Here is a 12,210-nt window from a genome sequence, read left to right as displayed (position 1 = left end):
TAAAAAAGGGGACTTTAAAATTTCAATCTGTGTGTTTATGCTTTACTTCATTACTGGTTAAGACTTGTTTTATAATAAACTGATAATTTTGTTGCTCAGTAAAGAAAACTGGTTAGTGTGTTATATTCTGGGAAAAATAGAGTATATGATTGACCATATCGGTAAGTGGGAAAATTTAAAATATATATATGTTGTGACCTGTGGAGAAGTGGGACTAGAATAAACAGTGCAGTCCTCCCGCCTCAGTTGTAAGAGTGTCTAGGTTCACGCATGATGAATGACCATTCGTGTGCAGAGCTGGATTATTTCTGTTACCTGAGGAATTGCATCTTAGTATAAGTGAGTGCTGAGTGCATAAGTGAAGGAGGCAAATTGAACTGGTCAAGATCCCCTTAATATTGCAGATAGAGGAGTTAAAAATCCAAAAAAACTAATAACAATAGAAATAGGATCACAAACTAAGGAATGTCATTAGAAAATAGGAAGAGAAAAAATAGAGGAAATGTTTCCATACAGAAGGTTATTCAAACATTTATCAGCAGAACTTGTTAGGAGGATTTTATGACTTTGCCTCTTGAATGGTGCTTCATGTATCAGCAATTCAGGTGCAAAAGACTTCTTGTCCATTTGTTTAAACAAAGCAGAAAAAGAGCATTTTAGTATTCCTAAAGTTGTAAGAGGTTGGATTTCTGTGGGGGGCTTCCCAATCGTCTGCTTTGCTTGTCCATTGGGGAGCTCCAACAGAAGTTCACCCCTAAGTGTCTCGCCAACATCCAGAGAGCTGAGGAACATGCTTTTTATTTTTTAGGACCTATTGGAAGATGCAGAATCATGTAGAAGAAAGATGGAAGCTGCAGCTGCACTGATAGATGGCCTGAGTGGGGAAAGAATCAGATGGACAGACCAATGCAAGCAGTTTAAAGCACAAATTAACAGGCAAGAGCTTCTCACTGGTTGTCAGCAACATTGAAGATTCCAGAACCCTGATTTAAACCCTGCAGGGACGGGTTAAAATTGCAGTGGCACATTTACCACTGAATTCCTGATGCACCCCCATCTGTGCCATTTTAACCACACTCTTCTAGTAGGGGCCTGCAGGGAAGTGTGGTTTTATGAATATATTAAAATGGGATACTGTAATGCCAATAAGATCCTATACTCTTTTCACGAAAATCACAGCAATCCTGCCAGTGTCAGATTGTCAGTAAACTTAGTGGAAATGGATCCAGAGTCAGAAGAGACCCTTAATTATTTAGTATGTACTGGAGTACAGAAAATAATTAGCAAAAGTACCAGGAGGGAGTTGAGGAGAATTTTTTTTTATGCTGTGAATTGTTATGATCTGGAATACACAGCCTGGAAAGGTGATGAAAACAGATTCAATCTTAACTTTCAAAAGGGAATTGGATACTTGAAATAGAGAAATTGGCAGAGCTATGGGGAAAGAACATGGGAGTGGAAATAATTGAATTATTCTGACAAAGTCCTGCCACAGGCATGATGGGCTGAACGGCCTCCCTTTGTGTAATTTGATTTGATGATGCAATGATGTTTGTTGTCGCCACAAGGCTCATTTTGTAGGCTATCTATCAGTTGTGCCCAGCTTCCTGACAGGAGTCATGAGTTTTATCTGGAGAAGTTACCCTTCTTACCCTGTCACCAGTCTGTGACTGACTGCCTGGTCGGAATGCAGGTGACACAGAGGATACATGAGTTTTTTTATGCATACATAGGATATGAGTGTCTCTGGCCAGGCCAGCATTTATTGCCCATCCCTAATTGCCCTTGAGAAGGTTGTGGTGAGCTGCCTTCTTAAGCCGCTGCAATCCTTGTGGTGTAGATAAACCCACAGTGTTCCTTATTCCAATTTTCTATTGCAATTTGATACAATCAAGTGACTTGCTAGGCCATTTCAGAGGTCATTTAAGAGTCAACCACATTGCTGTGGGTCTGGAATCACACATAAGCCAGACTGGGTAAGGACAGCAGATTTCTTCCCTAAAGGACATTTGTGAACCAGATAGGTTGTTAACGACTATCTGGTAGTTTCACAATTACCATTACTGAAACTAGCTTTTTATTCCAGATTTATTTAATGAATTGAATTTAAATTCTTCCAGCTGCTGTGATGGGATTTGAACTCATGTCTCCGGAGTATTCTTCTGGGCCTCTGGATTACTAGTCCTGTAACATAACCGCTTTGCTACCATTCCCTTAATCATAACTACTGTCTGCAACCCAGGAGCAGATGCTGCCTGTGGTTGGAAACAAGCTGAATATTGAGTTATTGGAATCCCTTTCTATTCAGAAAGATGCCTGGATGGTGATGAGGAGCATGCAGGGCAATGTTGGTGCAGTCTATGGCACCTAGCATCCTAAGGAAGCCTGTAATGCAGGCCAAGCCGAGAGCTCCCTTGTCCTGCTTCACTATAAGAACATAAGAACAAATGAAATAGCAGCAAGAGTAGATCATTCGGAACCTTGAGCCTGCTTTGCCATTCAGTACAATCCTGGCTCATCTTCTACCAAAACAGTCCTTGTTCTCACCCACACAGATAGCAAGTACCTCATACCTATTGGTAAAAATCAAGTGCTGAGGCTCCTCCAACACTACATCCTGGATCTCCATACTGCCTGACTCGCAGTCACACTGCCGTGTCCTTGACCATTGAGCAACTCTAAAGTTCTACTTAACCTAAAGGGTATGACTGCCTCCTGGAACAAAGTGTCTTGATACCCTCTGATGCCCTGCAATGTTTGCAGCTCGGACTGCAGTTCAACAGCTCGTTGCCAAAGTTGCTTAAGCCACAGACAATACAGGTATGCTTGTCTGGGATCGCAATGCTTTCCACAAACTTACACATGTTGCAGTCATGGCACACCACCTGTCCTGCCATATCTGTCTATCTTTATTAATTTATTTGATTACTTAACTAATTGAAGTAAATTAACAGCAAGTTACAGTCTCCTAGCTTAGAGACCAAAATAGACCACCCACGGGTTACTGGTGATAAAACAAGAAGAATAAAAAGCAACAAGTCCGGGTTTTGGAGCTTGAGCAATAGCTGGCATCACTGCAGCACATCCGGGAGGCTGAGATATTTGTGGATAGCACTTTTATGGATGCAGTCAGCCCACAGCTTAAGAATATGCAGGGAGAGGGGGAATGGGTGACCAAGTAGACCAGTCAAGAAGAAACAGGCAGGTAGTGCAGGAGAGTGCATCTCACTCTCCAAAGGTATTCAGTTCTGAATACGGAGGAAAGTGATGGTTCATCTGAGGAGTGCAGTCAGAACCAAGTCCATAGCACCACAGGTGGCTCAGCTGCATGGGGGGGAGGCAGGTACAAGGAAGACCGGAAGAGCAATAGTGAAAGGGATTCTACAGTTAAGGTAACAGACAGGCATTTCTGCGGCCCCAGATGTGAATCCAGGATGATATGTAGCCTCCCTGGTGCCAGGGTCAAGAATGTCACTGAATGGCAACAGAGCACCCTGAGGGGGCAGAGTGAACAGCCAGCAGTCATGGTGTACATCAGTATGAGCAACATAGGTAGAAAACGGGATGTGGGCCTGCAGTCAGAATCTATGGTGCTTGGTAGGAAATTAGCAAGCAGGACCTCAAAAGTATAAATCTCTGGATTACTCCCTGTACCAAATAGGAGGATAAAGCAGATGAATGCATGGCTGGAAAGATGGTGTAGAAGGGATGGATTTAGATTCCTCAGACATTGGGACCAGCTCTGGAGGAGATGGACTTGTACAGGCTGGATGGGTTGCACCTAAACAGAGCCGGGACTAATTTCCCAGCAGGACAATTTGGTAGTACAATTAGGAAAGGGTTAAACTAACTTGGCAGGGATATGGGAACCAGGAAATAATACTAGATTGTGGTTGCAATGTGATTGACTCTGAAATGCCCTCTGAAATAGCCTAGCAAGCCACTCAGTTGTATCAAACTGCTACGAAGTCTAAGAAAAGGAATGAAACCAAAGGGACCACCTGGCATCGACAAAGGCACTGGAAATTACAACGGCAAACCCAGTCCTGTCAGCCCTGCAAAGTCCTCCTTACTAATATCTGGGGGCTTGTGCCAAAATTGGGACAGCTGTCCCACAGACGCAAGCAACAGCCTGACATAGTCATACTCACGGAATCATACCTTGCAGACAATGTCCCAGACACCACCATCACCATCCTGTCCCACTGGCAGGACAGTCGGGAGGGAGTTGCCCTGGGAGTCGTCAACATTGATTCTGGACCCCATGAAGTCTCATGCCATCAGGTCAAACATGAGCAAGGAAACCATCTGCTGATTACCACCTACTGCTCTCCCTTGGCTGATGAATCAGTACTCCTCCATGTTGAACACCGTGGGAGATGGTAGTGCAGTGATAATGCCACAGAGCTAGTCATCCAAAGGCCCAGACCAATGCCCTGGGGACACGGGTTCAAATCCCACCACAGAAGCTGGTGAAATTTAAATTCAATTAATTAATAAGTTCAAATAATTAATTTTTAAAAACCTGGAATTGAAAGCCAACCTCACTTCTCACTTGTGGTGCCATGAAGCCATCATCGATTGTCATAAAAACCCATCTGGTTCACTAATGTCCTTTAGGGAAGGAAATCTGCTGTCCTTAACTGGTCTGGCCTACATGTGATTCCAGACCCACAGCAATGTGATTGACTCTCACCTCAGCTCTGAAATGGCCCAGCAAGCCATTCAGTTGTCAAGGGCAATTGGGATAAGGGAGAAAATGCTGGCCTTGCCAGTGATGCCCATATCCCATGAAAGAATAAATTAAAAAATGGAGGAAGCACTGTGAGTAGCAAGGGCACAGAATGTACTCTGGCACCACGACTGACCGAGCTGGCCAAGTCCTAAAGGACATAGCTGTTAGACTGGGTCTGCGGCAGGTGGTGAGGGAACCAACAAGAGGGGAAAACATGCTTGACCTCATCCTCACCAATCTACCTGTTGCAGTAGGAATGACCACCGCACCGCACAGTCCTTGTGGAGATGAAGTCCCGTCTTCACATTGAGGATACCCACCTTCGTGGTTTGTGGCACTATCACCGTGCTAAATGGGTTAGATTTTGAACAGATCTAGCAACTCAGAATTGCACATCCATGAGGTGCTGTGGACCATCAGCAGCAGCAGAACTGCAATCAACCATAATCTGTAACCTCATGGCCCAGCATATCCCCCACTTTACCATTACCATCAAGCCAGGGGACCAACCTCGGTTCAATAAAGAGTGCAGGAGGGCATGCCAGGAGCAGCACCAGGCATATCTAAAAATAAGGTGTCAGTCTGGTGAAGCTACAACACAGGACTACTTGCATGCTAAGCAGTGGAAGCAGCACACGATAGATGGGGCGAAGCGATCCCTCAACTAACGGATCAGATCTAAGCTCTGCAGTCCTGCACTTCCAGTTGTGAATGGTGGTGGACAATTAAACAACTGACAGGAGGAGGAGCCTGCACAAACATCCCCATCCTCAATGATGGGGGAGGCCAGCACATCAGTGCAAAAGACAAGGCTGAAGCATTTGCATCCATCTTCAGCCAAAAGTGCCGAGCCGACGATCCATCTCAGCTTCCTCCTGAGGTCCCCAACATCACAGATGTCAGTCTTCAGCCTATCCAATTCACTCCACTTGATATTAAGAAATGGCTGAAGGCACTGGATACTGCAAAGGCTATGGGCCCTGACAACATTCCGGCAATAGTACTGAAGACTTGTGCTCCAGAATTTGCTGCACTCCTAGTCAAGCTGTTCCAGTACAGCTACAACATTGGCATCTACCCGGCAATGTGGAAAATTGCACAGATCTGTCCTGTACACAAAAAGCAGGACAAGTCCACCCGATCAACTACTGCCCCATCAGCCTACTCTCTTCAGCAAAGTGATGAAAGAGATCGTCAACAGTGCCATCAAGTGGCACTTCCTTAGCAATAAGCTGCTCACAGCCACTCAGTTTGGGTTCCGCCAAGGCCACTCAGCTTCTGACTTCATCAAGGCAGCAATTGACTGAGTATGGCATCAAGGAGTCCCAGCAAAACTGGAGTCAATGGGAATCAGGGGGAAAACTCTCCACTGGCTGGAGTCTTACCTGGTGCAAAGGAAGATGGTTATGGTTATAAAAACAAGCAATTCTGGAAATAATCAGCAGGTCTGGCAGCATCTGTAGAGAGAGAAGCAGAGTTAACGTTTCAGGTCAGTGACCCTTCATCAGAACTGGCAAATATTAGAAATGTAATAGGTATTAAGCAAGTAAAGTGGGGGTGGGGCAAGAGATAACAAAAGAGAAGGTGTTCATAGGACAAGGTCACAGAGAATAACTGACCAGCAGATTTTGGAGCAAAGGCAAACGGTATGTTAATGGTGTGATGAAAGACAAAGCATTAGTACAGAGAGCGTGTTAATGTGACAGAAAACTGAACAGCCTGGCCCCAAGCACAAACATGAAAAAAAAAGTGGGCAGGCACAGTACAAACAAGCAAACGAAAATAAAATAAACAGAAAAAAAGAAAAAATAACTAAAAATAAAAATAAAAAGGGGGTCCCGTCGTCATCTGAAATTATTGAACTCAATGTTCAGTCCGGCTAGCTGTAGCGTGCCTAATCGGTAAATGAGATGCTGTTCCTCGAGCTTGCATTGATGTTCACTGGAACACTGCAGCAATCCCAGGACGGAGATGTGAGCATGAGAGCAGGGGGTTGTGTTGAACTGGCCAGCACCGAAAGCTCGGGGTCATGCTTTGGAACTGAGCGGAGGTTTTCTGCGTTTCCCCGAAGTAGAGGAGACCACATTGTGAGCAGCGAATACAGTAATCTAAGTTGAAAGAGGAACAAGTAAATCACTGCTTCACCTGAAAAGAGTGTTTGGGGCCTTGGATAGTGAGGAGAGAGGAGGTAAAAGGGGCAAGTATTACACCTCCTGCAATTGCAGAGGCAGGTGCCATGGGAAGGGGACGAGGTGGTGGGGCTAATGGAGGAGTGGACCAGGGTGTCGTGGAGGGAACGATCCCTTCGGAATGCTGACAGGGGAGTGGAGGGGAAGATGCATTTGGTAGTGGCATCACGCTGGATGTGGCGGAAATGGCAGAGGATGGTCCTTTGGATGTGTAGGCTGGTGGGGTGGAAGTGAGGACAAGGGGAACCCTGTCGCGGTTCTGGGAGGGAGGGGAAGGGGTGAGGGTAGAGGTGCGGGAAATGGGCCAGACACGGTTGAGGGCCCTGTCAACCATATTAGGGGGGGAATCCTTGGTTGAGGAAAAAGGAAGACATATCAGAAGCGCTGTCGTGGAAGGTTGCATCATCAGAGCAGATGTGTCGGAGATGGAGAAACTGGGAGAATGGAATGGAGTCCTTACAGGAGGCTGGGTGTGCAGAAGTATAGTTGAGGTAGCTGTGGGAGTCGGTGGGCTTATCATGAATATTAGTAGACAGCCTATCCCCAGAGATGGAGACAGAGAAGTCGAGGAAGGGAAGGGAAGTGTCGGAGATGGACCATGTAAAGGTGAGAGAAGGGTGGAAATTAGAAGCAAAATTGATAAATTTTTCCAGTTCGGGGCCGGAGCAGGAAACGGCACCGATACAGTCATCAATGTACCGGAAAAAGAGTTAGGAGAGGCGTCCTGAGTGGGACTGGAACAAGGAATGTTCGACATATCCCACAAAAAGACAGGCATAACTAGGACCCCTGCAGGTACCTATACTTTTACTTGAAAGAAGTGAGTGGAGTTGAAGGAGAAGTTGTTCAATGTGAGAACAAGTTCAGTGAGGCGGAGGAGGGTGGTGGTGGATGGAGACTGGTTGGAAGAAGCGGAGAGCCCTCAGACTGTCCTGGTGCGGGATGGCGGTGTAGAGAGATTGGACGTCCATGAACTACAATGTCTATATCAACCCTCTCCTTTGTAAAGACAGACAAAAAACTCATTAAGAACCCTGCCCACATCTTCTGCATCCACGCACAAGTTCCCTTGTACATCTCTGATAGGCCCTACCCTTTCCTTAGTTATCCTCTTGCTCTTAATGTACTGATAAAACAACTTTGGGATTTCCTTGATTTTACCTGCCAATAATTTTTCATATCCTCTCTTTGCTTTTCTAACTTCCTTTTTCACTTCACCCCTGCACTTTCTATAATCCTCTTGGCTTTCTAAAGTATTAAGATTTTTGTGATCGTCATAAGCTTTCTTTTTCTGCTTTAACTTACCCTGTAAGCTTCTAGATAACCAGGGTTATAGATTTGGCAGTGCCATCCTTTATCTTTGTGGGGATATGCCTACACTGTGCCTGTAGAATTCGCTTTTGAGTGTGTCCCACTGGTTTGCCACTGATTTTCCGTCAATTGCTGTATCCAGTCCACTTTCACCAGATCACCTCTCAGTTTCTTAAAATTTGCCTTCCCCCAATTTAGAACTTTTACTCCTATTTTATCTTTGTCCTTTTCCATGATTATGCTAAAACTACCTGTATTCTGGTCACTGTCTCCAAAATGGTCACCCACTGTTCCTTCATCCACTTGCCCAGCTTCACTACTGAAGACTAAATCTAGAATTACGCCCCCTCTCGTTGGGTTTGTTACGTGCTGACTAAAAATGTTCTCTTGAATGTAGTTCAAGAATTTTGTCCCCTTTGTGCCCTTCGCACTGTTTGTATCCCAGTTGATATTGGGGTAGATGAAATCCCCAACTATTATTGCCCTATAGTTTTTGTATTCAGAAATTTGCCTACATATCTGTTCTTCTACCTTCCTCTCACTATTTGGGGTCTATAGTACACTCCTAGTAGTGTGGCTGTCCCTTTTTTATTTCTGAGCTCCACCCATATGGCCTCATTTGATGATTCATTTAGCATATCAGCCCTCCTCAAAGCTGTTATTCATTCCTTAACTAACAATGCTACATCCCCTCCTTTTTTATATCCCTCTCTATCCTGCCTGAAAACTCTTTATCCAGGGATGTTGAGTTGCCATTCTTGCCTCTCCTCAAGCCAAGTTTCCATTATAGCAACGATATCATGTTGCCATGTGTATATCTGTGCCCTCAGCTCATCGGTTTTATTTACTATACTCCTTGCATTTAAATAAATATCCTTTAACACTGCCGATTTCCTGTGCTGCACACTTTTAACCTTTGCTTCTTCTGTCTTTCAGAGTAACTCGCTAAATTTCTGCCTCCTGTTCTCTGCCCTGAAATTGTCCTATCTAAAACTGTGCTCAGGTTCCCATTCCCCTGCCAAGCTAGTTTAAACCATCCCCAACAGCATTAGCAAACCTTCCTGCAAGGATATTTGTCCCAGTCCTGTTCAGGTGCTGACCGTCTGGCTTGTACAGGTTCCACCTTCCCCAGAACTGGTCCCAATGCCCCAGAAATCTGAAGCCCTCCCTCCTGCACCAACTCTCCAGTCAAGCATTCATCTGGTGTATTTTCCTATTTCTATAGTCCTAGCACGTGACGTTGGGAGTAATCCGGAGATTACTACCTTTGAGGTCCTGCTTGCTAATCTCGTTCCTAATTCCCTAAACACAGCCTGCAGGACCTCATCCCTCTTTATTCCTATATCATTGGTACCATTGTGGGCCACGACCTCTGGCTGTACAGCCTCACACTCCAGAATGCCCTGTAGCCCCTCAGTGATAAATTAGACTTTTACATCAGGGATGCAACATATCATCCTAGAATCACATCTACGACCACAGAAACACCTATCTGTTCCCCTAACTACAGAATCCCCTATCACTATTGCTCTCTTGTCTTTTCTCCTCCCTCCCTGCACAGCTGAGCCACCCATGGTGCTCTGGTCATGACTCTGACTGTACTCTCCAGAGGAACTCTCTCTCCCATCTGTACTCAGAACAGAATACCGGTTAGAAAGTGGAATGCCCTCTGGGGACTCCTGCACTACCTGCCTTGACCTTCTTGTCTGTCTGGCAGCCACCCAGTCCCTCTCTGCCTGTGCTCTCTTAAGCTCCAGGGTGACTACCTCCTGAAATGTGCTATCCACGTAGTTCTCTGCCTCGAGGATGCGCCACAGTGAGTCCAGCCGCTGCTCGAGTTCCGAAACCCGGAGCTCAAGCTTCTGCAGCCGGTGACACTTCCTGCAAATGTGTGTCAAGGATACATGGTGTGTCCACAACTTCCCACACACCACAGGAGGCACATTCCGCTTGGCCGAGCTGCACTGCCATTACTTAGCTTTACAAACTAATTATTGCGAGTGTAATAAGTAGAATAACTTACCAGTTACTTGCCAATCAGCTTCTTCCCCTCTCCTGCAGAGGCTGAAAAGACAGAAAAGAAAAGAAAGACTGCAAAGAGCAGCTCTTTCCCCTAGTCAGTGAAATCCCTCACATACAACTCACAGCCTCACTCTGTCCAAACAGTACTATTCGAATTAGTAATTATTGATAGATTACACGAATTAGAAAATCTTAACCTTATCACTTACAAGGTAGCTATTTGAGGGTTCAAAAAAAACTTTTTTTTCTCTGATTTTTTAAAACTGTTTACAGGTAATAACAGCTGTTACTTACCCAACCAATGAGCTTACAGTTTTCCCGTGATGCCACTGGTATTTTTTTTCCTTTTTAGAAACCCAGCGCGCGCCAACACAGCTAGAGAGCCCGCGGCCAACTGCCACTGCTCCGGTCTGAGATAGGTGAGGGCGTCGAACCCCGCTCTTTATTGCCACAGAATTCCCAGTCTCTGACCTGCTCTTGTAGTATTTATCTGGCTGGTCCAGTTCAGTTTCCAGTCAATGGTAACCCCCCAAGTTGTTGATGGTGGGGGATTCAGCAATGGTAATGCCATTGAATGTGAAGGCCTGGTACTTGTGTGGTGCGAATGTTACACCACACCAGAAATGTACTCATACGGTGTGGATGTCATTTTGGTTCCAAAATGGCACCCGTAACACCCAAACTACGGGGGTTATGGAGCCAAATTGTACAGCCGCGGACTATTCAACATGTACCATGTTAACCCAGAAACATGCATTGTGTTTTAAAATCCCACTGTTTGAGGATGTTGTTTCTTACCTCGCACTGACATCCTCTGCACTTGATTGTTCGCTGTTAATTCTTTTCATCTTTTGCATTTTAGGTTGGTGGGAGATGTGCTGTTGGCTACTGGTTTTCTCTCGTATAGTGGTCCTTTCAATCAAACTTTCAGAGATATACTGCTGAAAGTAATCTGGGAAGCAGAGTTGCAGAAAAAGAAAATTCCATATACTGATAGTCTGAACCTTATCACTTTTCTGGTGGACCCACCTACGGTAAGACTGGCTCAGACACACTCATATCTGTTAAATTTCTGCTACTGTCATTTTTAAGTGACACAAGACAACCATTGCATATTTCCACATACTAATAATTTTTGTCATAATGCTCTTCAAATATTTTACTGCTTTGGTCATATGTTTCTTCATTTATAGCTGTCATTTCACAGTCATTATCTGAATTGTTTGCTATTGTCTGAAGCAAATGTTTAATTTTTCTGGGATGCGCAGAAATTTCAATCTTTCCACAAAACTGAAACATTTAATGATTTGTTGTTTCCTCAGAGTTTCAGACTCTCTGAGGAGACAATGACAGATTTCACTCTTAAACAAGGTGCTGAAGATTTAAACTCCTGTGCATATATTCAACCCTTTAAGAGATCTACTGAAGGAGCCTTACTTATTCCAGTACCACTCTCCCAGTTCTTAAGAGTGTTTTGACTGAGGTGGGAGGAGTGCGCTGTAAATTCATTCCCACTTCTCCACAGGTCACAGCATATCAATACATTTTCCCACTTACCGAAATAGCCAATTAAACTCTATTTGTCTCCAGAATAAAGCACATCAACCAGGTTTCTTTAATAAACAACAAAATTATCCATTTATTATAAAACCAAGTCTTAACCAATAGTGAAGTAAATATATATACGAATTGAGATATTAAAGCTCCTTACTTTTTCCCTAGCCCTCACACACACTCACATACATCCAAAAACTGGTTAACCGGGAGAAAAGGGGATTTTTGTTTACAGCTGTTTCAAAGGAATAAAAGGAATAAAAAAACTTTTACTGAAAAGATATAGAAGGAAGGTTTTTGGTTTGGCGAGGTTTCCCAAAGTCAAATTGTAGGATGCCACTCGAAGTCTTTCCAGGCGAGGTTGATGAACAGGCTGTTTTGGGTAGGCATTCAAAGAAA

The 12,210-nt window shown here is 44.5% G+C and overlaps 1 protein-coding gene across 1 annotated transcript in view; it reads left to right on the top strand.

Moving 5' to 3' along the window:
- Positions 1–12,210, top strand: part of LOC137367179 (dynein axonemal heavy chain 8-like) — a 2,062,041-nt gene that overhangs the window by 1,741,765 nt on the left and 308,066 nt on the right. Inside the window, exons 97-98 of the mRNA XM_068028615.1 lie at positions 809–936; positions 11,120–11,291. Coding sequence (XP_067884716.1) covers positions 809–936; positions 11,120–11,291 — 300 coding nt within the window. The remainder of the gene's footprint in view (positions 1–808; positions 937–11,119; positions 11,292–12,210) is intronic.

Source organism: Heterodontus francisci, chromosome 3 (assembly GCF_036365525.1).
Source record: "Heterodontus francisci isolate sHetFra1 chromosome 3, sHetFra1.hap1, whole genome shotgun sequence".
NCBI lineage: Eukaryota > Metazoa > Chordata > Chondrichthyes > Heterodontiformes > Heterodontidae > Heterodontus > Heterodontus francisci.
The sequence above is the reverse complement of the archived record's forward strand: the minus strand, read 5'-3'. Positions and strand labels throughout refer to the sequence as shown.